This window comes from Rhododendron vialii, chromosome 4a, assembly GCF_030253575.1.
Source record: "Rhododendron vialii isolate Sample 1 chromosome 4a, ASM3025357v1".
Classification (NCBI taxonomy): domain Eukaryota; kingdom Viridiplantae; phylum Streptophyta; class Magnoliopsida; order Ericales; family Ericaceae; genus Rhododendron; species Rhododendron vialii.
The window spans coordinates 6,808,451-6,835,118 of record NC_080560.1 but is presented as its reverse complement, the minus strand read 5'-3'; the positions used below and the strand labels follow the sequence as shown (position 1 = coordinate 6,835,118).

The window sequence follows — 26,668 nt, the reverse complement described above, 5'->3', positions numbered from 1 at the left end:
ACACCACTTTCCATTCTTCTTTTTCACCACCACAGTATTGGATAACCACTCCGGATAGTAAACCTCCCGAATTGCTTTGGCTTCCAACAAACGATCTACCTCTTCAATAACAGCGTCAACATGTTGTACGGCTGCCCTTTTTTTCTTTTGAATGACTGGCTTATGCTGTGAATCAATGTTCAAGTGGTGGGAGATCACATCTGCGTCTACACCGGGCATCTTCTCTGGTATCCATGCAAACACATCAATATGTTCTTTTAAAAAACTAACCAATTTAGCCTCTTCCTCTGCTGGCAGCGATTCCCCAATTAGAAAATACCTATCAGGATCAGTTTCGTTGATCTGTATTTTCTTTAAACCTTCAACTATTCTTTCTGCTGTGTCACTTCTGACATCCTCGATATTTGGTTGATTCGGTACTTCTACCGTATGAACATGATGAGCCTTTGGTACTCTTTTGATGGTGGAAATCAAGCACTGTTGTGCTATCTTCTGATTGCCTTGGATTTTTTCAACCCCGTTGGACCCATGAAATTTTACCATCTGATGGTAAGTGGAAGAGACTGCCTTTATTTTGTGTAACCATGTTCTTCTTATAATCACGTTATAGGAAGATGGCACGTCTACTACTAGGAAGTCAATTTGTAGTACTACTGTCCCTGCCCGAACAAGTAAAGTTACCTTGCCTAATGGCCAAACTGCTCCTGCACCGAATCCTACCAAGGGGGTCACTGACTGTACCAGATCTGCCTGTGTCAGCCCCAACTTTTTAAATGCATCGTAGTACAGTACCTCGGTACAACTTCCTGAATCCACCAGGATTCTTTCCATGTCATACTCCCCAATTAGTAGTGTTACGACCAAAGCATCGTTGTGTGGTAACTGGACTCCTCCCAGATCCTCATCCGTGAAAACTATGCCTTCGTTGCATGCTTCTTCGTCACGTCCTCATTTCTTCCCCAGTCGCATCACATGTTGGTCATGTTTAATTTGCCTCTAGAATAATCTTACCTCATTTCTCGTATAAGGTTCGGCTAATCTATGTATCATATGAATTGTGCCCCTTGAATTTTGTTCGTAATCCAACTCCATTGCTTTTTCTTTATCTTTGGGCTCTTCCTGGATAAATTCTTTAAGGTAGCTCAGGGACACCAAATCATCAAGGTGTTTTTTAAACATCTCGCAATCTTCAGTCAAGTACTAGGATTTTATTAAATAATCACTTCCTAGATTTCCCATGTGATTATATCATTAAAGATATGTATATGTACCTTATAAATCTATTGCCCTAGATTTTCTAAAGATATTGTTATATATAGATATGTGTACTAAAGTACTCTAGTATAATAATGTAATAGGGACATGTGTTTATTAGATTAGTTTATTAAAAAATCTTGACCTTATATTTTTTTATTAGATACTTGGAAATCTTAGTAGATTTCATAGTATTTATATAATTATATACTAGGGCCTATAAACATATATATTTATACTCATACATAGTACTTCAAGTGTATATATACCTAGACTTAATTATATACATAGTACTAGTGAAATATGGAGAGTACATTCAAACCTTATTCAACATTATTATCTTTCTACTCATTGGTTAATAATTGTCAGGGTGATTTTTGTCCCTTGGACAGTAAATATTAGGATTTTGCCAATAAATATATAAGATTGAGATCTTAGCCTTGTCATGCCTACCACCCTTTGAATATTAGGCCTAAATCTAGATTTCCCACCCAAGTCAAACTTCCTAGATTTTTCTAAGTACACATATAAGCTTATATATTGATATATGTACCTCATAGATTATTTTAGGCATGCCTATATATGTCTAAAGGACATATAGACTTTCTAGGAAAGTCTTAACCATTGGTTATTAACTACTAGGGAAAGTTTTACCCCTTGGATTAAAAAAAAAAGAAGAAGATAGTCTTGCCAATAAAATATTTAGATTTATAAATACTTACAGTGTTCTTATATATGTGTATAGGTATACTTATATATATACTTAGTACAAGAGAGAGATCTTGTTGTACCAAGATGGGTGGAGGACAAGTCATCCAAGATTTTCTTCTACCAAAATCAAGTTATATATATATATATATATATATATATATATATATATATATGGGGAAGATGTGTGTGTGTACCTTGTACTAAAAGATGGAGAGATATGGGGAAGATTGAGAGGGTACTTTGATATGATCCATTTACGCATTTCTTTAAAGCCAAATCTTTCTACCATTGTCTTTATATGTATAACTTACTAACCAAATCTTTGAACCATCCATCTTTTCCGTAGCCGCCCTACCGCCAAGAAGAACGGTAGATTATTCTTATTCTCTATCTCTAAGTATATGTAGAATACCTCTACTTACCTACTCTACGTATATTGTATGTTGTTTGTATATCGAAATACATGGAAGTATTCGTATTTTGATCTTAAGGATGGTTATGAGCATGTATATATGATTACTTGGATTACCTGTTTGATGTGTGATAAAACATAAATGGTATCCACTCCAAAGACGTCCGTTCATGTGGCGTTATGCTTTAAGTTGTGATATGAGCATGATAGAATAATATAGAGTTGGATGATCTTGCTAGTTTAGTTTCAAGATTACAATGAATGATTTATGATTACGTATGAGAAAAGGCTTGCCACAGAGTCTTTGCATGAAAACGAGACACATAAATCTAGAAGGTAGAAACATGACACCTATGGTGTGTTAAAGACAAAGTGTAATTTTGAAATTGCAATGTGGCCGAACTTGCCTATTGTGTGGTATGGGTATGTTTTTTTTGAAAACCCAATAGGAACCCGGAGCAGCGGAACCATTGTGGTATACTCAGGAACCCGGAGCGGCGGAACCAAGGCATGTATTGTGGTTTGGTTATCTGTCGAGAGGAGCCAACGCAATTGTTTTAATAATTTTCGAAAACCCAAATGGGAACCCGGAGCGGCGGAACCATTGTGGGATACTTGGGAACCCGGAGCGGCAGAACCGAGGGTTTTGAATTGTGGATTGGTTATCCGTGGAAATGAGCCAATGCCAAATTTAATGTTTTATGTGCCAATGGGAACCCGGCGCGGCGGAACCATTGTGAGGATACTCAGGAGACCGGCGCGGCGTAACCGAGGTTGGGTGTGTAAAATGACAATTTTGAAAATGTTGACTTGGTTAATGAAATGTGAAACCAGTGACACGGTCTACGAATGACGCGTATGAGAAACTCAGAAATCATGGACACCAATGATAGTTGAACAATGAATGTGGATGTTTCATTGTTAACTATTTCAGTTAGATATGCATGTACTATGTGAAAATTGTTAATTTTGTGATCTACTACTTGTAAGTTAAAGGGTTAGTGGGTACGAATTATTCTACTGAGCTCCTGTAGCTCATGGTGTTACCTTTGGTGACCCTGACATATTATATTGGTGGCGACGCTGGTATAATGTGTCAGACTTTGTAGATGATCAAGGTGAGCTGTACACCTTGGAGGCCTTTGGAGCTGAATAGCTGGCTATGATGGAGGAGCAGGTGGAGCTGTAGTTAGGAACCCTAGTTTCCCTCCCTTTTGTAATGAAAGTACTCTTATGGAAGTTATGATGTAATAATGAGCCAGACTCTATTTAGATATTCAATAAAATTATTTATTTAACGTTCCCAAAATTCGGGGCGTTACATAGCTGCAGTGCTGATTCGTAGCCCGCTTTGCATCTTTTTTTCCTCCTAGTGTTGGGGGCTACTTAAAGTGGGGCTGATTCTTTATTCGATAAAGAATCCTATAAATTGGTTCTTTCCAAACTGTATTTATTAAAAAGGACTTAGGATCAGGTGCTTACTTTTCTTTGTACGGATCTTTCTTAGCCTGTTCGTACTCTTTCCTTTCTCTGTAGGTCCTTGGCTCCGGTTTATCTACCTTCTTTGTGGGCCCCTTGGTTTGTTCGGTAGCCAACTTGCCATCTTCTCGGAGTATGTCATCCTCCATTCTGGCGTGTTGCTCAATTCGTTCCATTAGCCTAGCCAACGTTGCTACTGGATGCATATTTAATGACCGGCATAGTTCTCCTCGAACAGGCAGGCCACTTTTGAACGTAGCAATCGCGTATTCTTCGTTGCAGCTTTCAATCTCATTGAAAGTTTCCCAATATTTCTTAGCGTAATCTCTGATTGGCTCACATTCCCTCTGTTTCATTGTGGAGAAACTTTCAAATGTTTTGGGGGCTTTCCTACTTGTCAGAAACCGAGCAGTAAACTCTTCGGCGAGCTGCCTCCATCCTCGTATGGAGCGTGGTCCCAACTTATGGAACCAAGATAGGGCTATCTTCTCCAAGCTTGAAGGGAACATCTTACACATGATGGCATCATTCCCAACATGCATGAACATAGCCTGTTGGTAATGTTGTATGTGAGCCACGGGGTCCGCATTTGTCTCGCAAAGGATGAACGCACTGTGCTTTACTCTGCTCGGTAGCGGTGCATCCTGTAATCTTATTGCAAAGGGGGAAGCCGCTATGTTACTCAGGGCTAGCCTTGCTACTTCTCGTGCATACATGGTCCCATCTTCTCGATCGTTGGTCTTGTGGGCCCCAGCCCTGTTCCAATCAGATTCAGGTCTCTTGTACCTTTCCCTGTGGTGCTTCCTAGTCTCCCCTTCCTCGGAAGTGGGACTTGGGCTCCTGCTCCTTCTTTTTTGTGAAGAAGCCCTCTGCCATACTGGTGTTCGGCTTCTCTTTTTTTGTGGAGAAGCTCTATGTCGCCAGGGGGTCGGACTTCGGCTCCTGCTTTTTCTTCCTCATGAAGGAGCCCCTTTGTGTTTCACCATAGCATACCTATTCTCCCTGGAGTTTTTTTTTGAAAGTCCAGAGTCTTCTGGGTGTTCCTGGATCCGTTCCAACTCCCGGATCTCATGCTCTTGTTTCTTGATCAAACGAGCGTATTCTTTGATTTCTTGCCTTTTCTTATTAAGGAGATCTTCGTTGTAGTGCACACTTTCGAGTGTGCAACCGACTCTTTCATTTGGTGGGATTTACTCCTTCTTGTGGACCTTGAGGCTGTCATTCCCTCCATGCTCCCGAAGTTGTTATGAACAGTAAGGGGGTGGCCCTTACTCGTGGTCCTCCCATGTCCGCCTTCGGGCTTTCTCGGAGCCTAAATCTCCACCCCCATCTAGCAGATTCTTTGGATCGAGTGGTGTTGTTGGATTTTCTTCCACCATGGTCGTATTTTAAAGAAAACTCTATCGTTCCCCACAGACGGCGCCAATTGTAGGAGATGAAAACAATTGGTGCTTAGAACAGCACTAGATTGCAATGGCTACTCGTACCTCTTCTCTAGAACCCTAGTTCGTCATCGGAACCCTAATCTGCAAAACAGACAAGGGGTGAGCGCACCTTTGCTTCTCGTGGCAAAGGCCTTTCGATGCCTAAGTTAGTATCACGTACTAGCAGAAAAACCCTAATTATCAATAGGAAAATAATATGAATGCAACGTATTGCGTACTTTTTACCTCTAGGTTTACTTCGTATTTATAGATTCATAGATGCTTGCTACATAAGCATCCTTGTCGCCCTAGGATTCCTATCTCGTATAGGAAACCCATGTAATCTTGGATTCTCGTTTCCTTATCAGCTCATTACCTTAGTCCTTTTAGGACTATTTTTCATAACCGGCCGAACATCCCACTCCTGTTGGGTATCTTTTCCAGATCCTACATTCTCGGGATCTCATTCCTTAACTGAATACCACTATTTCTGGACCTTTCCAGAGTGTTCCTTGCACCTGAGGCTGCTTTCCCCTGATTTCTCCTCTTGTTCGGCCTTCTTATTGCCGAACAAGCTACTTGGACTAGTGACTTCGCATGTCACTGGTTGTTTATCTATCTCCTGGACTAAGAACTTCTCATGTTCACCGGTCCAAGGCCTTGCATAGACTTCCTAGACCAATGACTTCTCATGTCACTGGTCCATATCGCCGTCCACTGTATTGCATGACGACTATCACTATCAGATTTATACCATGGTTCCTCGTACAATGAGTTCTTTCCTTGTTCGGCACCCTTATTGCTGAGCAATCCATCTGATCCAGTGACTTCACATGTCACTGGTCCTTTCCAACTACTTGGACCAACGACTTCTCATATCTTCTGTCCTTATCTGGCGAACAGACTCTTCGGACCAATGACTTCACATGTTACTGGTCCTGTATCGCCGAACACAGTCTTGTACGACGGTTTATCTTATCTTACTTACTCCGTGGTCCCACGTACCACTTGTTCGGGCCTTCTTTGTGCCTGTTCGGGACTCCCTCCCTACAATATATACAGAGATATTCGTAGTCGATAAATTGATAGCAATTGTCTTGGTCAAAAAGTTAGAAACCGACAAATTGATAGCAATTGTCCTGTTCAAAAAGTTAATGATATATAAATATTATCGGGACTTAGAAATTCTAATTCTTGAAAGTTGATAGCAATTGTCTAGGTCAAAAAGTTAATGATATATAAATATTATTAAATATTATCGGGACTTAGAAATTCTAATTCTTGAAAGTTGATAGCAATTGTCTAGGTCAAAAAGTTAATGATATATAAATATTATCGGGACTTAGAAATTCTAATTCTTGAAAGTTGATAGCAATTGTCTAGGTCAAAAAGTTAATGATATATAAATATTATCGGGACTTAGAAATTCAAATTCTTGAAAGTAATTCTACACGGCATCATCCCATCCCCGTTGACGCGTGGAGTTAATTGTTGCCAAGGTCAATGATATAATATTCCTTACTAACAACTATATAAATATTATCAGGACTTAGAAAATTGTTTTTATTTTTTTAAGGTACTACATAGTATGAAACTTTTTAAGTGCTATACACTATCAGTTTTGTGAGGTTAGTCTACGTGGGTTTTTGCCCTGATCACTTTACGGTCTCTAATGAAGGATGTGAATTATCCTTCAAAATTAATAGGGATCGATGCATATAAGTTTGTTCTAACATGTTGAATTATAAAATACCAAACCAAACCAAACCAAGCCTTAAGTCTCAATCAATTGGAGTCAGCTACATGAATCCGTATTTTCCATTTAGCTCTGTCGAGGGCTTCGTGTTCCGTAATATCAAGTGAACCTAGATCCTTGCGCACTACCACTTCTAATGTCAATTTCGGTCGACCTCTTCCCTTAGTGTTATCACCTATGGAAAGCATATCACTCCTCCTAACTATTGCGTTAACAGGTTTACGATAGACATGACCAAACCACCTTGACTAAAATGCACTAGGTAAAGCCTGACGAAGTCCACCAAAATGTGAAATGAATATTATGTCTCAATAATCAAATTTTCATTTTATGCACACTTTAAAAGGAGATGAAACAACGTTAACAATCATTCCTCTCTCCAAAAAGTCCTGACACGAGCAAAAACTATAGTATTGTAATCTCTCTCTCTCTCTCTCTCTCTCTCTCTCTCTCTCTCTCTCTTGTAGGCATGCAGGAGCATCAAAGATACTGTTCCCAGCTGCTTGTGTTACTAGTACTCTTCATTATAAGCCTTTATGTTGTGCCAATATTGGGTAAAAATGGCAATGGCTTAATAGAAGTTGATGTTGGGGTGATTCTTGATGCGGATGATCATATGGTTGGAAAGGTTAGCCAGACTTGCATATCTATGGCCCTTGAAGATTTCTATACATTAAATCAAAATCACAGTACAACGAGGATTGTACTTCACAAAAGGGATTCCAAAGGTGATGTTGTGGAGGCAGCATCTGCTGGTACGTTAATTAATTAGAAGTATTTACTTTGTCCCAATACTTCTGCACTTAAACATTTTTTTTCGTAAACTGGAAATCAAAAATTAGACTAAGTAGATATTAGTTTGAAAAGTTTAAGGACACGATAAGTTTTAATCAATTGATTGATGACAAAATAGAAATAAATTGAATAATAAGTTGGATTGCATCAGGCTTTCATTTGTAACTGGTTTTAGTGACTGCACATATATATAGCTTCCTTCTTCTCATTATTAAAGGTTAAGCTTTTATGCAATTGTTGGCCATCGTCTATCGTGCAAAAAAAATCCAATTTGCATTGGAGCTTGGGTTTGTAAAACTAAAACCTTGTCTTGAGGATTCAAGAATAAATATTAAACCTGCAGATCATGAGTGAGGTGATAAGGAAGAATTACTCACGATCTGAAAGTTGTGAATACTGTGGTTGGCTATATATCTTCTTGTTCTTTTTTTTTATGCTCCCTTGCGTGTGACTATTTATCATAGATAGATGTCCTACATCCAAATGTACTTATATGCAAAAATCTCTTTGTCTTTTTTTGAGAATTTCATAAATCTCATGTTGAGATTTGCCATCTGACTGTCACTTTGGTTTAATCTTTTTCCGTACTTTTCCCATGGTTATGTTTTTGGTTGTGGACATAATTTAGCGTATTCATCATAGGCCACTTCTACTAAACGTCTTACTCTTACTTGATGCCAAACAATAAAACATGCGGCATATATAGTATTAATTCACATTCATCATCTTTAATATTTTTAAGCAAATGAGAAAAAAAAATCTAGACAAGAATAATCAATGGTTGAGTCAGGTTTTCAGGGAAATCGCAAGTTCAAAAACGATTTACCATTTTCATTCAGCTAGTTGTCGGCTACTGATATGGTTTATAGGAGTTTAATCAACTATAGAGATCTCACCTCTATTGAACTTCCATTTGCAGCTATAGACTTGCTGAAAAATGTCCAAGTACAGGCAATACTAGGTCCACAAAGATCCTCAGAAGCAGAATTTGTGATTGACATTGGGAACAAAACGCAAGTTCCTATCATTTCTCAAGCAACGAGTCCTTCTCTCTCACCCGCGCACAACCCCTACTTCATTCGAGGGGCACAGAATGGCTCTTCTCAAGTTGAATCCCTTACCGCTATAGTTCAGGCCTTCGGTTGGAGGGAAGTGGTGTTGATTTATGAAGACACCAACTATGGGAGGGGCGTAGTGCCTTTTTTAATTAATTCTTTCCTAGGGATCAATACTCAAGTCAGGTACCATAGTGTTTTGTCTCTTTCAGCCTCGGATGATCATATCCTTGAAGAACTCTACAAGCTCATGACAATGCAAACCAGGGTTTTCGTGGTACATATGTTACCATTTCTGGCTTCTCGCTTTTTCACAAAAGTGAAACAAGCTAAAATGATGAACACGGGATATGCCTGGATCATTACGGATGGGCTTACATCTCTCTTGGATTCAATGGATCCTACAGTTATAAATTCTATGCAAGGGGTGATAGGTGTGAAACCTTATGTTCAAAAAACTAGTCAGCTTAAAACCTTCAAAGTGAGATGGAAAAAGAGATTTCGTCAAGAGAATCCAGACGTGGATATATTTGAAATGAATGTGTTTGGGCTCTGGGCATATGATAGCGTCACAGCATTAGCAATGGCAGTAGAGAGATCTGGTATTGGTGCATCAAAGTTCAAAAAACTAGTTACTAAAGAGAACTTGACAGATTTAGCAGCAATAGGAATCTCAAAAATGGGACCAAGGCTCCTTCAATCACTCCAGAACATTGAATTCAATGGCTTGAATGGTAAATTCCATCTACTTAATGGACAATTACAACTATCATCCTTTCAAATAGTCAATGTAATTGGAAAAGGGGACAGAAAAATTGGATTTTGGACACGAAAATATGGCATATCAAAAAATCTGCGCTTGCCCATTAGTAAGAATTACTCGACCAACAAAGATGATCTTGGAGCTATCATATGGCCTGGTGAATCAAATGTTGTGCCTAAAGGTTGGGAGATGTCGATAGGTGAAGCAAAGTTAAGGGTTGGGGTTCCTGTCAATGCTAGATTTAAAGAAATTGTCTCGGTGAGAAGGGATCCTCAAACTAATGCCGTGATTGCCACTGGTTTCTGCATAGATGTGTTCAAAGAAGTCATGGACCATTATTTGCCATATGCTGTCCCCTATGAGTTTCTTCCGTTCGAAACTCCTGATGGCAAGAACGCTGGAAGTTACAATGATCTTGTGTATCAGATCTTTCTTGGGGTAATCAAATTTGCAACTTGAATTTGAAATGTTTTAATTTTGTTCTCTATTTTTTAAGTAGCTAAAGTTTTATGTCCATCTCCAGAATTACGATGCTGTTGTGGGTGATGTAACCATCCTATCAAACAGATCTAGATTTGTTGATTTTACATTGCCATACATGGAGGCTGGTGTGGCAATGATCGTTCCATTCGAAGATGATGACAGGAAGAATGCATGGATTTTCATGAAACCCCTAAAAATGGATTTGTGGTTCACAACGGGGTTTTTCTTCGTCTTCACTGGATTTGTGGTTTGGGTTGTTGAGCATCGTGTAAACAAAGAATTCCGTGGCCCACCGAGCAAGCAAGTTGGAATGATATTTTGGTTCTCCTTCTCCACACTTGTTTTTGCCCACAGTAAGTCCATCATCACCTTCTCGTGCCATATTAAAAGTGCATAAACAGCCAGAATAATTTGTTAGTCCCAAGATACTTATATGGCCGTGCATATAAAACTCCTTTTGACCGGCCCGATCACAATTCGTATCGATAAAGATTTGTGTCATGATACCAATATTTAAAGCATGCTCCATTGCGAACAGATAATCAAGAGGATGTTTAGTTTCATATGTCTTCTCTCTTTTCAGTTCTCTTTCTGTGAAGTCTGAATCTTCTCATAGTTTGATGAAAACAAGATGCTTATTCTCATTTAATATGCTTAATGCATTATTGAGTAGCACTGCAAACATCATCATAGTATTTGTTGACAAAATTTTCTCACTCAATAAGGAACTTGGTTTTTTGTTTGATTCGCAGAGGAGAAGTTGACCAGCAACTTATCTAGATTTGTTGTAATCGTGTGGATTTTCGTGGTTCTGGTACTCACATCGAGTTATACTGCGAGCTTAACATCAATGTTGACAGTGCAAAAGCTAAAGCCTTCTATCACAGATATAAGAGACCTCATACAGCGTAAGGAGTATGTTGGCTACCCGGAGGGTTCTTTTATCGAAGAGCTACTGAAGAATAAGGAATTTGATACCTCCAAGTTGAAGAATTATAGCACGTTGGAAAAGTTTGATGAAGCCCTTTCCAAAGGAAGTAAGAATGGAGGAGTTGCTGCGATTTTGCTGGGGATCCCTCACGTAAAGCTCTTCCTTTCCAATCCCAAATACTGTACTAAGTACACCATGGTAGGACCTATCTTCAATACTGCAGGCTTGGGGTTTGTGAGTCTCTCTCTCTCTCTCTCTCTCTCTCTCTCTCTCTCTCTCTCTCTCTCTCTCTCTCTCCATGCGGGTTGACTAGGGCAGCATCAAATATACCCCGCGGAGTTTTGAAAACAATTCAAAACACAGAATAAAAGCCTTTCCTGTATTGTTAACAATGGTTGATGTTATAGTTTGGAATGAAAGCTGCATGGAAGTCCACCCCATTCGGATTTGTACATCAAAGTTCTATTTAAATAGTGTTATGCATGCAATATCATATTGTCAGGCCGCCAGCTCTATATTATCTTCTAAAACACGTAATGTGTGGATCTACTTGCAGGCATTCCCAAAGGGATCTCCCCTAGTACCTGACGTATCAAGAGCAATCTTAAATGTAACAGGGCAAGATATAATGACAAGAATCAAAGAAAAATGGTTGGGGGAAGGAGCTACTTGTGCAGAGCAAGATGGTGCCAAGGTCGTCTCCGACAGTCTCACGCTCGATAGCTTCAAGGGTCTTTTCATAGTGGCCGCTATAGCTTCATTTTCTGCTCTCATCTTATTCTTGTCAATCTTCCTATTCGAGAATTGGGACACCTTAGCCTCTCATGAATTGTCAATAAGGGAAAAGCTTATAGCAATGGCTAAAACTTTCCATGAAGAAAAAGACAATTCATCTTATGCATCCAAGAGAAAACCCGCCACAGGCGAAGGTATGGGAGTGCCTACAACAACAACAGCTGATTGTCCACAAAGTCCAGCAACAAGTGATTCTCGGCTTGCTGAATGGATTTTCTCACACGGTGAAGGGCTTTCTACAACAGAAACCAGTACCCCAATTCATGAAACTATAGAAATTGTAGAAAGTAGTGAAAAAAGATGATCATATGAATTGCTAGAAACGTGAACATTCTAATTTGTTTTCTTGTACAACTCGAGCAAGATGTATAGACCGTAGGTATCCAGTTAGTTGGGAGGTATTTACACGTCTAATCTCATGATATGGCGCACCACCAAATCCTTTCTTTTATATATACACCTTCATGTCGAACAATTCCTTATAATTCTTTCGAGCGAGTTGACAAACCATCCATTGACATTCAATGTAACAAAATGCAAGACTTTCCCATACACAATACATCCATTTTAAGCGTAGGAAAAGACTTTCCCATACGCGATGCTTTTTATATGCGTTTCCTTCATGGTGACTTAAATGCAATATGTGATGCTGGATGAAGAGAACAAACTTGGAATCGGGAGGAAAGGATTAAATGAATGTATTCAACACTGCACACGCTCAACAGGAGTCGTCAAAGAATATAACCAATTTGGATTCAAGGCCTAGAGATGATCAATCTACATTACACAAAGTAAAATGCTCTCACAACAGGAATATCAAAAAGAATTCCTAATCTGATGACAATACATTACTTTTAAGAGTTAGTTTCCTCCTACCATGTTTGACAAAAGCGGGGACTTCCCTGAGATATCTGAAATGAATCAAACTGATAGCAAAATAATAACAGAAATCAGGCAACATTTGCACGACAAACAACAACATAGCACACAAGAATCAGCTGAAATTACATGAAAACTGAAAGCCCAACAATATCATGCATGAAGCCCTTCTAGTTTTTGTATAACAATCAACTATGAACTACCCAGATCATCGTCACATAAAATTCAGCAAATTAACCAACTCCCACTAAACCCAAAGCCCCATTTCAGATCGCACAACAACCTCCAGAGCCCAATACATGCACTAATGAGAGAGATTAAATTCTGAAGATAATTCAAGGTAATAGCACAGCAATCAGGCATCATTTTCACCACAAACACCACCAGAGCTCACAAGAATCAGTTGAGATTGCTTGAAAAATAAAAACCCACCAAAAGTACACTAATAAATGAGGCTAGGCTGTCAACACCTCACATTTCAAATTCAAGATGTAACGATCGACAACAGGAAATTAATCCAGCGACAAGAATGACTGAAAAGAATTGAATAGAGAAACTTCCGACCATTTGGCTCTAAATGGTGATTCATTTTATTTACGAATAATTTCTTCACACGTACTTGAAGTTTTATGAATAATATATCTACCATAATAACATGAAAAACAAATAACTAACTTTCTAAGTAAATCCATCCCAAGCATATCAAAGGAAATCCAAAATCAACCAGCCTTAGCTACAGGGATGGAGCCAGTAGGGGCGGTCGCCCCTGCAAGAATGAAAAAAAAAACTATACTTATTATATGTAAAATAAAAATTTCGTATGAAAGTATAGAGGCTCGCCCCCCTCTAGTATTTTGGGGAAAATATCAAAATGGTAGTAAGTAGTTAATAACCTTTGAAATACAAAGATATCAATGTTAATTTCTAAACACTATGGGTTAAATATAACAAAACATAAAATTTGACGGTTAACATAGTGATTATTCAATTATTTAACTCTTAATTTTACCCTAAAAAATCCTCAATCGTTATGAGGGTTCCAAGTAAAGGGATCCGCGGTGTTTTGTGGGTGATCACTGCTGAAAACCCTCAGGAGACTTCACTCGTCCTACCGGGGCCACCCGGGGGTTTAAAAGATCTATCCCTTAATTAGTTGCTTTGTTTTACTTGTTTTTCCTTTCTTTGCTAGGGACTAGCAAAGTGTAAGTTGGGGGATGTGATAGGTGCATAAATATGCCTATTTACGCTCCCTAACTTAGGCTTGTTATGTCCATTTGTTGCGCTACTTAGGATTTGATACTTGTTAATTGCGTTTCATGACTCACGGATGATTATTAACATTTTAGCCGTTAAATTCAATTCGTAGACCGTGACGCTCTTAGCGGAATGCCATGCAAGTGATTTGTCACAACCCTATCCCGGTAATTAAGATAAAGGGATTGACCGGCCCGTGGATCTAACCTCCACCCGAGGCCTCATTACTCAATCCAAGAGATGCAAAGACTGTAAAAATTTAAAGTGCGGAAGCATAATTGACATAAAGATACTATACCAGAGTTATACGTTTTAACATGAAAATATTATTCATAAACTTCTTGTACATAGCATAACATAACTTTAGCATAAAAGCTCATAAGAACAGCTTGCATCATGTAACACTTGCACAATCTTGTGATGAACATCCAACAGCTTAACATGCATAGGGGAGCAACCCCACGTGGTGTGAAATGATCAAATCACTAGTAGCTGGTGCCACAATAATATTCCTCCCTTACAACCCCTTCGTCGGTCATGGTATCTTTAAAATTCGTCCCCCTGACCCGGGACACCGCTGTCTAGATACATCAACTTTCTTTTGAGTTCATAACATCATAACGTCATAACATCTTCACCTTTAGATGACAAGGTGTTCATAGAATCATAATTAATAACATTACACCGTCACCTTTAGATAGCAAGGCCGGTGTTCATGGAATCATCCCTTCTTAAACATAGCTATTCTCATAAAATCAACGTCTTTGAATAATGAGTTCAAAGCATATTTCCATGGCATAAAATAAGAAGCAAACATCATTTTCAACACATCATGCTTTCTTGATAACTTGTATACATATCATAACTTTGGACACATGAAACACATAACATAATTTGCTTGGAAAAGCAACATAACTAAGAAAAGAGTATCTCACCTTTGACTTCTCGAGAGCTTAAGCAAAAGACTCAACCCTTCTCGTTCTTATTCCTCGGATCGACCTATTTGTCAATCCCTTTGTGTCATGATACGTTCAATAAAGAAATTGAAAGACTAGGGGCCTTCTCGATCGTGAGTTGGCCAACTGGTTTCAGAAAGGGGTTTGGGCTTAATACATAGGTCTGCTATTCTTAATCAAGTTGCCCAGAGAACTAGACTTTGTTTAGCAATAAAGCTATTTTCACATGGGTACACATATGTTTATACAATCAGTAAGCTAACTAGAATTGCAATTTATTGGGGATTTCTCATTTTTTTAGTCTACTTGACCTAATTTAACTTAACCAAAGGAACTGCAATCCATTTCAGTGATTAGGCGATTTACCAATGTGTACACATATATGATCATTACCAGTAATTTAATAGAACTCAAACTAACTATCAAGATTATTTTAGCCTAAACAAATCAAGGCTTGATTAACGACTACATGTGTACCTAAACATCCAATATCTAAATACATATATCACACTCACACAAAACAGAGAGCATCGTACACACACGGCACACAATCTAAACAGCCGCGGCAATATGGGAAGGTCCAGCCATGGCCACCGCCGCGTGCTGTGGTCCACGTAGGGACGAGAGAGAGAGACCTGCAGCGAGAGAGAGAGAGAGAGAGAGCTAGGGAGGGAAAGAGGAAATTACCCAAAGGATTTCCGGAACGGCAAGCGGTGGTGCGGCAACAGGTACGACCGTGGCAATATGTAACGTCAAGAGGAAAAGGGTTTGCTAGTTCTCCTTCTATTCCTTTCTACCGCTTCGTATCTCTTTTTTTTTTTTCTATTTCATGGACAATTAACAGGTTATTTGGCTATTAGTTATTTTGAGAGGTGAAATATCTGATGAGTCATTCTTACCTCAAGGAATATGTGGACACTTGCAACAGTAAGACTTCCTAGTTTGGATACGTGTAGTGCTAAATAGACTACTAAAACTCAATTCTGAAATCTAACAAAAATTGATCTAATTCAATAATTCATGTCCAGGTTCCAGGTTCCAATCTCTTAAAAATTACTAACGTAGGCCAATTAAAATGTGTACATCATTACTGTGCCGCTCGCTTTCTAAAGAAAAGTACTGAACCCCAAAAATTATATCATGCTATCCTCATGTCCTAAAAGCATCGATTGAAAATATTCCTTTAACCGTAATCACTTTTTTTTTTAAAAGAAATATTGTAACCTAATTAGAGTCACATAAATGCATTTTTAGAAATCGGACTTTACATGATTGGTCCTTTATTTCCACAATAAAAGAAGAAATTGCATTGAAGGAATGAATTTCGCGGGTGGAAGAAATCACGGCAATGCCATAAAGGAGGACCCACTAATTACAATTGAGAGAAAAATGATTTGGTGCTGCTATGTCCATATTGAGCTCTCGTGTCACTACTGTAAAAGAAAAGGAAAAAGGGTTTTGAAAGGGGGCAGCCATCGAGAGGACTTCTGGAACAAATAAACGGAGAACGAGAGACACCGCCACATGACGCTACCTCGGCTGAAACAGAAAAAAACCGAAGGCTTCAGGGTTTAATCTTTCACCATTATTTCAATGGAGTTTTATATTTGAATGATTATTTGGTTTGAACATCATTTTTGCAGCTTTAGACTTATGTAGTTTTCTTCCGAGCTTTTTTCCTTCAAGTTTTTGACGCTTTGTTCAATTACTCGCACATCGGTAACTCGTATTAATTTCCGTTCTTCATTAAAGTTGTTTGTTGGTACTTGATTAGTTAATATCCTTTGTTTATTACCTATGTGGAAGTATGTTTCAATATAGGGTTTCTTTCGTTTCTTATTTGATGTTGAGTGAGTAGTCGTTTAGGTAGGGTCGCGGGGTGATTGGCACACCGTGGTCATTCCGGGCACTGCTCCTATTTTCAAACAATAAAAAAGACAATTTTAAATTGGAAAAATTCTTCCCGTAGATGAACCCAGGTATCGTCGGAGACCATGTGAACAGAAGAATAGGGGTCCAAAACTCATTCTCCGCTGCGCAGGGGTAAACGGCGACCATGAGGTTTTGCATCTTGCAGGGTATCTTTTCCAAACTAAAGTTGAACATTTTTAAGAACATTGAATGTAATAGGTTAATCCGAACTGGCTACGAGTGCTATGAATCCTACAACCGTACCTCCTTGAAAAGAGCAGTTATTTCGTAAATTTAGTTAAATCTCATTCAAAACGACAAGGGGTAACTACCAAAGAGCTAGTTTAAATAAGTAACAACCCGAGTTTTTAGTCAGCACACATCAATGTCTCTGTGGATTCGACTCCGGTCTTACCGGATATTATGCTACGTCGGTTTCCGCCCTACGCTTGGAACAACCCATTAATTTAGGACTACGAAATCGTCAAGCATCTCCAATGTTTCAATTGTAGAAGACAGAGGGAATAAATATACAAATAGCCTGTCCAGGATTTATAAGCCAATGCAAAATGGCTAATTGGCTATTGACTACACTCTCTTTGTGTGTTAGATAAAGCAAATATATCACCGATTATATCGTAATCTTTTATGGGCCTTGACCATCTATCATAACAATTTGAAGTTAGTGAATCTCGTAGAATAATTACTATAAATATGAAAGGAATTTATCACAAAAAAAAGAAAAGAAAAAGAAATTATACGTAAGTAAAGAACATTGTCATAATATCATGACTGCATGATTGTGATTGTGATTTGATGGCAATTAGGATGGATTTCATTCCATTTTACTATGATGATTTTCTTCCATAGTTCAGCTTCCTCATGTGTAAATAAATCTAATACCATAATATTTCTTCTCTTGTAATTCTCCCGACAGTGTAGTTTATCTCTCGTAATTCTCCCGGTCCAATTGATTGGGACATAAAGGCTCGGTATGGGTTGGTTATTTTTGAATATAACATGTAGTAATTTTATTTTAGAATTTGTTTCAACATTTAATCCTAGGACCTATGCTATGAACACCCATTAATCTAGGTAATTTACAATTGAACACCTTATACATTAGTTCAAAATAAAGTACACACTCTTAATGCCAAAAATTAGAAAAATAAAGAAAGATAAAGTATCTATTGGTATCGGTATTGTGCTTTGACTTCTCTTTGAACGACAATCAACTCTATATCTCCAAAAAGAAGATCATATGTCCAAAATGATCCAAGCGAACCTATTCACCACATAATTTCCTACAAAAAAAAAATAGCATATTATTTCGCGGTTAATCTTGCTTGACTAAAGATATCCAGAAAAATTGTAACATGTTATGTATTTTTGGTCGCATTATTCACACTAATATATGAATTTCTGTATATATATATATATATATATATATATATATATATATATACAATTGGTTAGTAGAAATTCTTGAACACCCTGTTAAAATTTTCTGGAGTCGCCACTGAGTCTATGGGTCTCAGGTACTTGTTTGTGCAAATATTTGTGGTGCTAAAATGATTGTTAATTTTTTTGTCTAACTTTTTGGCATCTTTTTGATTTTTTTTACTTAATTATTACGACAGTCTTTCTGTATTTTTTACCAGGTTTTACGAAAAAAAATTTGAACTTTGATCTATATTTTTATACATTTTCTATTTTTCTCGTCAAGATGAAGACGTGGCATAAAAATCATACTCAAATCAAGTGATAAAGTTATGCAAAAAATTACGGTGTTCCCAAAATGACCGGAGACACCATAGCATCATCTGTCTCTAATTTAATAAGTTATCCCTTAAGCTTTGGGAACAGTTACGGTGCAAACCTAGCGTACGATTACTTCTGAGAGGCGTAACATTTATCACTGAGAGGCATAACATTTTATCAATAAGTGCAACATTGACGTAACATTTTACCAAATAGACGTAACGGAGCATATCGTATGCACCTTTTACCATTGAGAGACGTAACACTTATCATTTAGAGTCATAACATTTACCACACAGAAGCATAACATTTGTCCAAAATAGGCATAATATATTTAGTTATTGGGGGGGGGGGGGGGGGGGGGGGGGGTGTGTGTGTGTGTGTGTGTATTGGAGCTTTTCCGTTATCCTTAATATTGTAGACTAATCGCGAATACTAATTTGGACCTTTTTTGATAAAGGAAAGTTTTCAATACACGACCTTTAGAGGTGTGTATCATATTCACATATTGCATGTGTGATCTATATTATGCCACCTCATTATATATGCCTTGGAGAACTGGTCACTTAATAGATCATTCATAATATTTTAGAGCGTCTCGTAACTTTTATACTAAAAAATCAATATATGTATTAATAAACTTCATAACATTTTCCCTACAAATTGTAACCTTTTAGCGCGTCTAGTTACTTTTATAATAGAAAATCGTAACTTAATAGCAATAGAATTCATAACATGCATTTTGGTGTGTCTCGTAACTTTTATAAATTCATGACAATTTTTACTGAGAATCATAACATTTTGGTGTGTTTTGTAACTTTTATGTTAAAATCTCCTAATTTTTTAGCAATAGAATTCATAACATCTTTGTTGCGTTTCTTAACTTTCAAACTTAGAACTCGTAACTTTTTTTAATGGGTGTTAGAGTTTGGAGTTTTCACCTTTGTGGTGTGCCGGTTGGAGAATTATCAGGTTCCGTAACTTCTGCGGAAGAAGAAATTAAAGTTGAATGAAGTTAATTGCAGAAATAGAGGAAACGGATCATACCATGACAATTACTTCCAGGGCTTTTCTTCAATTTTTGGAATGAAAAAATTATGGGCAAAGAATGCATTTTGATTAAGTTATTAGACTCCAATGATTGATGCATTTATCGTACAAAGATATCGGTCCAATTTTCAGTTGAAATGCCGTTGGTGCTCTGGTTCGCGAAAAGTTGTTTTCTCCGCATGCAAACTCCAATATCCCTCACTACAGGATGCTGCTTCAGCATCATCATCCATCTCAATGGCAGAGGTGGTGCAAACAGAAGAGGTTTTCAAATCATTGGAAACCAAGGAAATATTATTAATCCTGGAATTTAAGTGAAGTTTTGAATTGTAGGATCCAAACTAGAGGGTATGATTTTTTGCCTGGATCTGAAGTTATAGCTGTTGTTTATAGAATTTGCTATAAAGTTTTGATTACTGTTAATCCTAGGGTTCGTCAATTAAGACCTCTGGACCAAACTGTTTTGGTGGAAACAAATATGTTGACCTCCAATATAGCAACCAATAGGTTGATTAACTGGGAAGAAATTACTTTTCCAGAAAATTGGGTGATTAATAATGCGGTTCCACCTAGACCCATTATTAATCAAATTGAACAAATAGTTCAAGACAGTGATGGTACTGTATCCTTGAATTTTAGGAATTCACAACCTGACAGATTTTTAAGAAGTCGAAGTTCTAGTTTCTCTGCAACTAGACAACCATATAGGGTTAGTATTCCTACTACTAGCAGACACTCAGTCTCGGATATTCCCGAGTCACAACACCCTGTCGAAGATATTAATTTGGCAGGAATAAGAATATCCCAAAATCAAATTCCCCATGGAGTTTACAATAATCCAGTAGAATCACCTACTGCCAGTGAAATGAATTTTACTATTAATGATAATAGAACCTGAAATTAGGAAAGAAATTAATAAAGACTTTCAACAGCCTAAATATAAAGAATTTAGAGAATGGTATTTCTCTAAGTATAACAAGGACCAGTTACAGAAATTCAAGGAAGAGTTTTATGACTGGATTAGTTATACAGGAAATTTCATCCCTTTTACCCAATGGTTTTATGGGAAATACTATACAGAATTGGATAGAACAATCAATGTCATCCAAGATTATAAGAGGAACTGGAGATCAATGACGGGAACCTTGATCTCTTCCATGCATCCTCCAACTATCCCTTTGTCTGTCGAAGGAAGTTCAGATTCTGAACCTTCTTTGGAAGCTGTAGAATTTGTGAAACCTGCAAACACAGATGTTAATAGTCGGATTCATAAACAGAATAATTATACCAACCTGATTCTTAATACTGTTGGCGATCAACTAGGAAGAATAGAGGAGCAGGTTAATCAAATAAGTGGTCAAGTCTTAGAACTTAGATCTAAAAAGGAAAAAGATGAAGTTTCTCCTTCTAATATTAGACCTCCTGTGTCTATCACTGGATTTAATTTGAAAAATCCAAAAGAAAATATTGATTTAGTCAAGGAATTGCAGAAGCGTCTGCAAGGTCTGTCCTTAAATACAATAGCAGAAGATATAGGATCGGATGATATGGATGATCAAGAAGTTCTTGATTTAGAAAAATCTTTCATCCAATCTCAGTCTGAGACCATCAATAAAATTCAATACCCGACCAAATTCCCATATGCAGGAGCTAATAGGTATTACTACCCTCAACCAACTCCTCATGATATGTTATATGAGGAATCTGGTTTTCAAAAACAGATGTCTTATAGCGGTGGAACCATTTATGAATGGAACATAGATGGTATGACCGAATATCAGATTTTTGCTGTGGTACATCAAATGTTGATGTACAGTACTATTTGTGTTAATAATCACAATGAAGACCAGAAGGTTGCTGGCTGGATTACAGTCGGTTTTACTGGAATGATTAAAGGATGGTGGGATAATATTTTAACTGCCAACCAACGGTCAGAAATTTTAAATGCTGTAAAATTTAATGAAAAAGGTGAACAAGTGCAAGATGCTGTTTATACACTTATTCAATCAATAATATTACACTTTGTTAGTCATTGGGATAACCAACGGGAAAGAAGTAGGGAATTACTTCATAATTTGAAGTGTCCAACGTTAACTCATTTTCGTTGGTATAAAGATGTTTTTCTTGCTAAAGTCATGCAAAGGGCTGATGCTAATAGTGAGCATTGGAAATCAAAATTTGTTGATGGATTACCTCATTTCTTTGCCAAGAAAATTAGAAAGAAAATGAGGGATCAAAATAATGGTTTGACTATCAACTATGATAGTTACACTTATGGGCAAATTGTTGCTATCATAATCCAGGAAGGATTAACCTTGTGTAATGATATTAAATTACACAACCAATTAAAGAAACAAAATTTGACTGGTAAACAGGAACTCGGTCAATTTTGTGACCAGTTTGGGTATGATATGACTCAATACCGAAAACCTTCTAGGAAGAAAAGTAGTAATAAAACTACTAGACAATATTCTAAAAGAAAATCCCATAAGAATAAGAAGACTTCCGAGAAATCTGATTCCAAGAAGTCTACTTCAGGGAAGAAAGATAAATCTAACAAGAAAACCACTGCAAAATGCTTTAAATGTGGTAAAATAAGTCATTATGCTAATAAGTGTAAAACCAAGAAAAAGCTTAATGAGCTTCAGATAGATGAAGGGTTAAAACAGCAACTCTTCAAATTAATGTTGAACTCCAGTGATTCTGAATCACAGGAGGAACCAGAGGATCAGGTAAATGAAGTATCTGATCATGATCAAGAAGAAGACACTTCTTCTACTGGGGAAGAAACCTTTGATTGTAAATGCAATAATCTTGAATGTTCGACTTCCGATAATTATTGGAAGGCTATTGTGGAGATGAATGGTCTCAGCGTTAATGTGCTTACCAATAAACAACAAGGTTTGTTGAACATTATAGATCAGATCGAGGATCCTCAATTAAAAATGAGGATTATTGAGACTTGTCTCTCTTCTACTACTGAAGAAGAGAGAGATCAACCCCTTATACCCAATAAGACTTATAGTCTTAAAAATGTTCTGGATAGATTAGAACAAATTGACAGTTATAAGCCCGTTACTATTCCTGATCTTCAGGGCGAAATAAATATTTTAAAAACAGAGATCAAGCTGTTAAAATCTTTTCAAACTAAAGCTACTCAGGAGCTTTGTGAAATTAACAAGAAGCTATTTTCGGATAAGGGTGAAAAAGAGTCAAACTGATGACTCTACCTATCTTAATATTATTAATAATATAGTTTACCAAAAATGGCATGTTAGGGTTAATTTGGTAATACATAAAGAATACACCATTAACAATATTATTGCTTTAATGGATAGTGGTGCGGATATGAATTGTATCCAGGAGGGTATTGTTCCTACCCAATACTTTGAAAAAACTTCCCAGAGTCTCACAAATGCAAGTGGGTCTAAAATGATTATTAAATACAAACTTAATAATGTTTACATTTGCAATAAAGGAGTTTGTTTGGAGACAACATTTCTTTGCATAAGGAACCTCCAGCAAGAATTAATTCTAGGAACTCTTTTCCTGTCTATGTTATTGCCAATGCAAACCAGTACTGCTGGTATCACTGCTCACATTGATGGGCATGAAATTTTCTTTGAATTTGTTTCTCCTCCTGTTTACAAGGAAATTAACGATATCATGAGGAAAATTTCTAATAAAGATAAACAAATAAATTTCCTTCAAAAGGAAATCAGAATAATGGGTATTGAAGAAACTTTACAAAAACCCATTATGAAAGAGAAAATTTCTCAAATTGAAAAAAAATTTCAAAAGGAAATCTGTAGTGATATCCCTAATGCTTTCTGGGATAGAAAGAAATACATTGTTTCACTTCCTTACGAGAAGGATTTTGATGAAAGAAAAATCCCTACAAAAGCTAGACCTTCTCAGATGAAACAAGAATATTTGAAAATGTGTCAGAATGAAATTGACAATTTATTGAGAAAACAATTAATTAGGAAAAGCTACTCTCCTTGGAGTTGTACAGCTTTTTATGTCAATAAAAATGCTGAAAAAGAGAGAGGTGTTCCTAGATTAGTGATTAATTACAAACCCCTCAATGAGATTTTAATGTGGATAAGATATCCCTTCCCTAATAAAAAAGATTTATTGGATCGACTGAATAAAGCAGTTATTTTTTCTAAGTTTGATTTGAAATCTGGATATTGGCAGATTCAAATAAATGAGTCTGGTCGTTACAAGACAGCATTTACAGTTCCATTTGGACATTTTGAATGGAATGTAATGCCGTTTGGTCTGAAGAATGCACCTTCAGAATTTCAGAATATTATGAATGATATTTTTTATCCTCATGCAGAATTTACAATTTGCTATATTGATGATGTTTTAATTTTTTCTCAAAACATCGATCAACACATTAAACATCTTAGAATTTTTGGAGATGTTATTAAGCGTAATGGTTTGGTAGTTTCTGCACCAAAAATGAAATTGTTTCAAACCAAAGTCCGATTTTTAGGACATAATATTTTTCAAGGGAAAATAATCCCTATTGATCGAAGTATAGAATTTGCTTCTAAATTTCCCGATGAAATACGGGATAAAACTCAATTGCAAAGATTTCTTGGAAGTCTCAATTATATAGGAGACTACTATAAGGAGTTAGCTCAGGATTCGGCTCCCTTATATGATAGACTTAAAAAGAATCCTCCTCCATGGACTGAACAGCACACTAAAGCTGTTCAGAAAATTAAATTAAAAGCTAAGTAACTTAGCTAACCCAGAATGGAAGAAAATAGTTGAGATTGATGCTTCAAATATTGGTTATGGAGGCATCTTAAAACAATATAATCCCAATTCTGGCAAAGAAGAGTTGGTAAGATTTACCTCTGGACTCTTCAAAAATGCACAAGCCAATTATAGCACAATAAAGAAAGAAATTCTTTCTATTATAAAATGCATAAATAAATTTCAAGATGATTTACTAAATCAACAATTTTTATTAAGAGTTGATTGTAGCGTTGCAAAGCAGGTTTTAAAGCAAGATATTAAAAACCTTGCTTCAAAGTAAATTTTTGCCCGATGGCAGTCTGAATTATCTGCCTTTGATTTTGATATTGAATATATTAAGGAAGAAAATAATTCTTTACCTGATTTTCTTACCCATGAGTTTTTGCAGGGTTGATGGTCAATCCATTATATCCCAATAGTATGGAATTGGAGGATTTCCTCCGTTTGGCATGTCCCTCAATCACATAGGACAGAATTCAATATTTAGTCACGAAGAATAAAGAATTTCGTGCCGCTAAGAGAAAATGTTCTCAGGCAAACTATGAGCAGAATTTTTTGGGCCTCACCCCAACGAGACACTATTTGCATAGATGGGCCAATGCTAGAGAAGCCCTCATTCAATATTACGATAAATATGGATGTTCTTGCATGGATGAACATGAGGAGCTTCAATACTTCAAGAATAAGCTCCATCAAATTAAGAATAAGCTGAAAATTATGGCTGTTTAATTTTGCAGATAAATAGACCTCCAGATCGGGGCAGAGGTCGTGGCAGTAATAGAGGTTTTCAAATCATTGGAAACCAAGGAAATAATATTAATCCTGGAATCTCAGGATGAACAATATTGCAATAATCCGTGAGAAATTATGTCCCGCTATTTGGATACAGTGAGTTATCCAGTCCCTGAGGGAAAATACAGATATCAATATGAGGCAATGCTCTCAGAAACAGGGTCTGTGGAATTTAGCCACACCTATGAAACTATCAAGGATCAAAAGAGTCCAATTAGTTATAGCAAGGCCATAATAAAGATGGTCATTCCAATTCACAAGTGGGGAATTCACCCACTACAATCAAAAACTTTGTCAATAAAAGGTGAAAATGGAATTCCAATTCGTTTTACTTATTGGGATTACATTGAAGCCTGGACAAAGGCTTTTTACTATCAAAACCACAAAAGAAGACATTCCTGGTTTCTGAAACTGTCCCAAATTTGTGGGAAAAAATGAGATTCCAAATTGGTTTCTTAGATGGTGGTCTAAATTTGGGCCAAAAGCTGATTTTTTACCTACTGAGGTTCAGAAGGAAATTGAGTTCTTCAACCAAAATCATCCACAATTGCGAGGGACAGATACAACCGAAGGAAAATCATTCCTTTTCACTATGATTACTTTTGGCATCCCTTGGATATGGAAGTGGAATGTTCAATTTGGACGAGACAATACAGGTCTTCCAGTTCTCCACAGAACCTTTCAATACAGATGGTGGAAAGGCATTAATTTGGAGAAAACATTTGAAGAAATAAGATCTGCAACAAATGATTTGAAGCTGCAGATTAAGAAAAAGGAAAAATTGTCAGTTAAAAATTCTTTTCTTGAAATCTCTGCTCAAATTAGAGCAAAAAATCCCAATTTAGCAGACGATGAAGTTGTCATGAAAACCATGGATTTCATGAAAGAGCAATTTTTACAGACTGTCCAAACTACACCAGCTGATGATGAATCCATGACATCAGCAAAAAGTAATGAAGATGACAATAATCCATTCACTTGCCTGGTAGGGGAATCTCAAGACCCCTATGAAGACGATGGGACCACTCAGGCACCATCTTTAGCAGATTATTGGGACACTATGACCGAGATAATGGCGGAACAGCTGTCTCGTAAAGGGAAAGAAAAGAAGCAATAATGTTGCTTGAAGACAAATTCACTTTCGGAATAATCACGCCAGAATTAGGTGGCATAGTAAAGTCCAATTATGGGACTTTTACACCCGGTGGAAAGAAAGTCATGACGATGGGGCCCATTTGTGTACCCGGTGTAATTTCATTTCACTTTAATTTGGGTGTAATTTTCATTTCATTTTCTGTTTGGGCCTCTATATAAAGGCCATTCTTGTATCCAGAAAATCAGGTTTTGGTTTGCCCTACTCCCTCTCTAAAAACCAAGCACTCTGATTTTCTCCTCTCCTCTCCTTTGTACATTGGCTTCGGCCTAATTAAT

General features: G+C 37.1%; 1 protein-coding gene across 2 annotated transcripts in view; it reads left to right on the top strand.

Annotated features, from left to right (window-relative positions):
* Positions 1-2,325: 2,325 nt before the first annotated feature.
* The window catches only part of LOC131322946 (glutamate receptor 2.2-like), a 56,676-nt gene continuing 32,333 nt past the window's right edge, over positions 2,326-26,668 (top strand). Inside the window, exons 1-6 of one of the 2 annotated variants that reach the window (XM_058354549.1) lie at positions 2,326-2,334; positions 7,504-7,791; positions 8,751-10,087; positions 10,173-10,485; positions 10,885-11,297; positions 11,620-12,145. In XM_058354549.1, coding sequence (XP_058210532.1) covers positions 7,506-7,791; positions 8,751-10,087; positions 10,173-10,485; positions 10,885-11,297; positions 11,620-12,145 — 2,875 coding nt within the window. In that variant the 5' untranslated portion in view covers positions 2,326-2,334; positions 7,504-7,505. Of the gene's footprint in view, positions 2,335-7,009; positions 7,792-8,750; positions 10,088-10,172; positions 10,486-10,884; positions 11,298-11,619; positions 12,146-26,668 lie in introns of those variants that run through there. The other variant, XM_058354548.1, reaches the window with a different exon arrangement.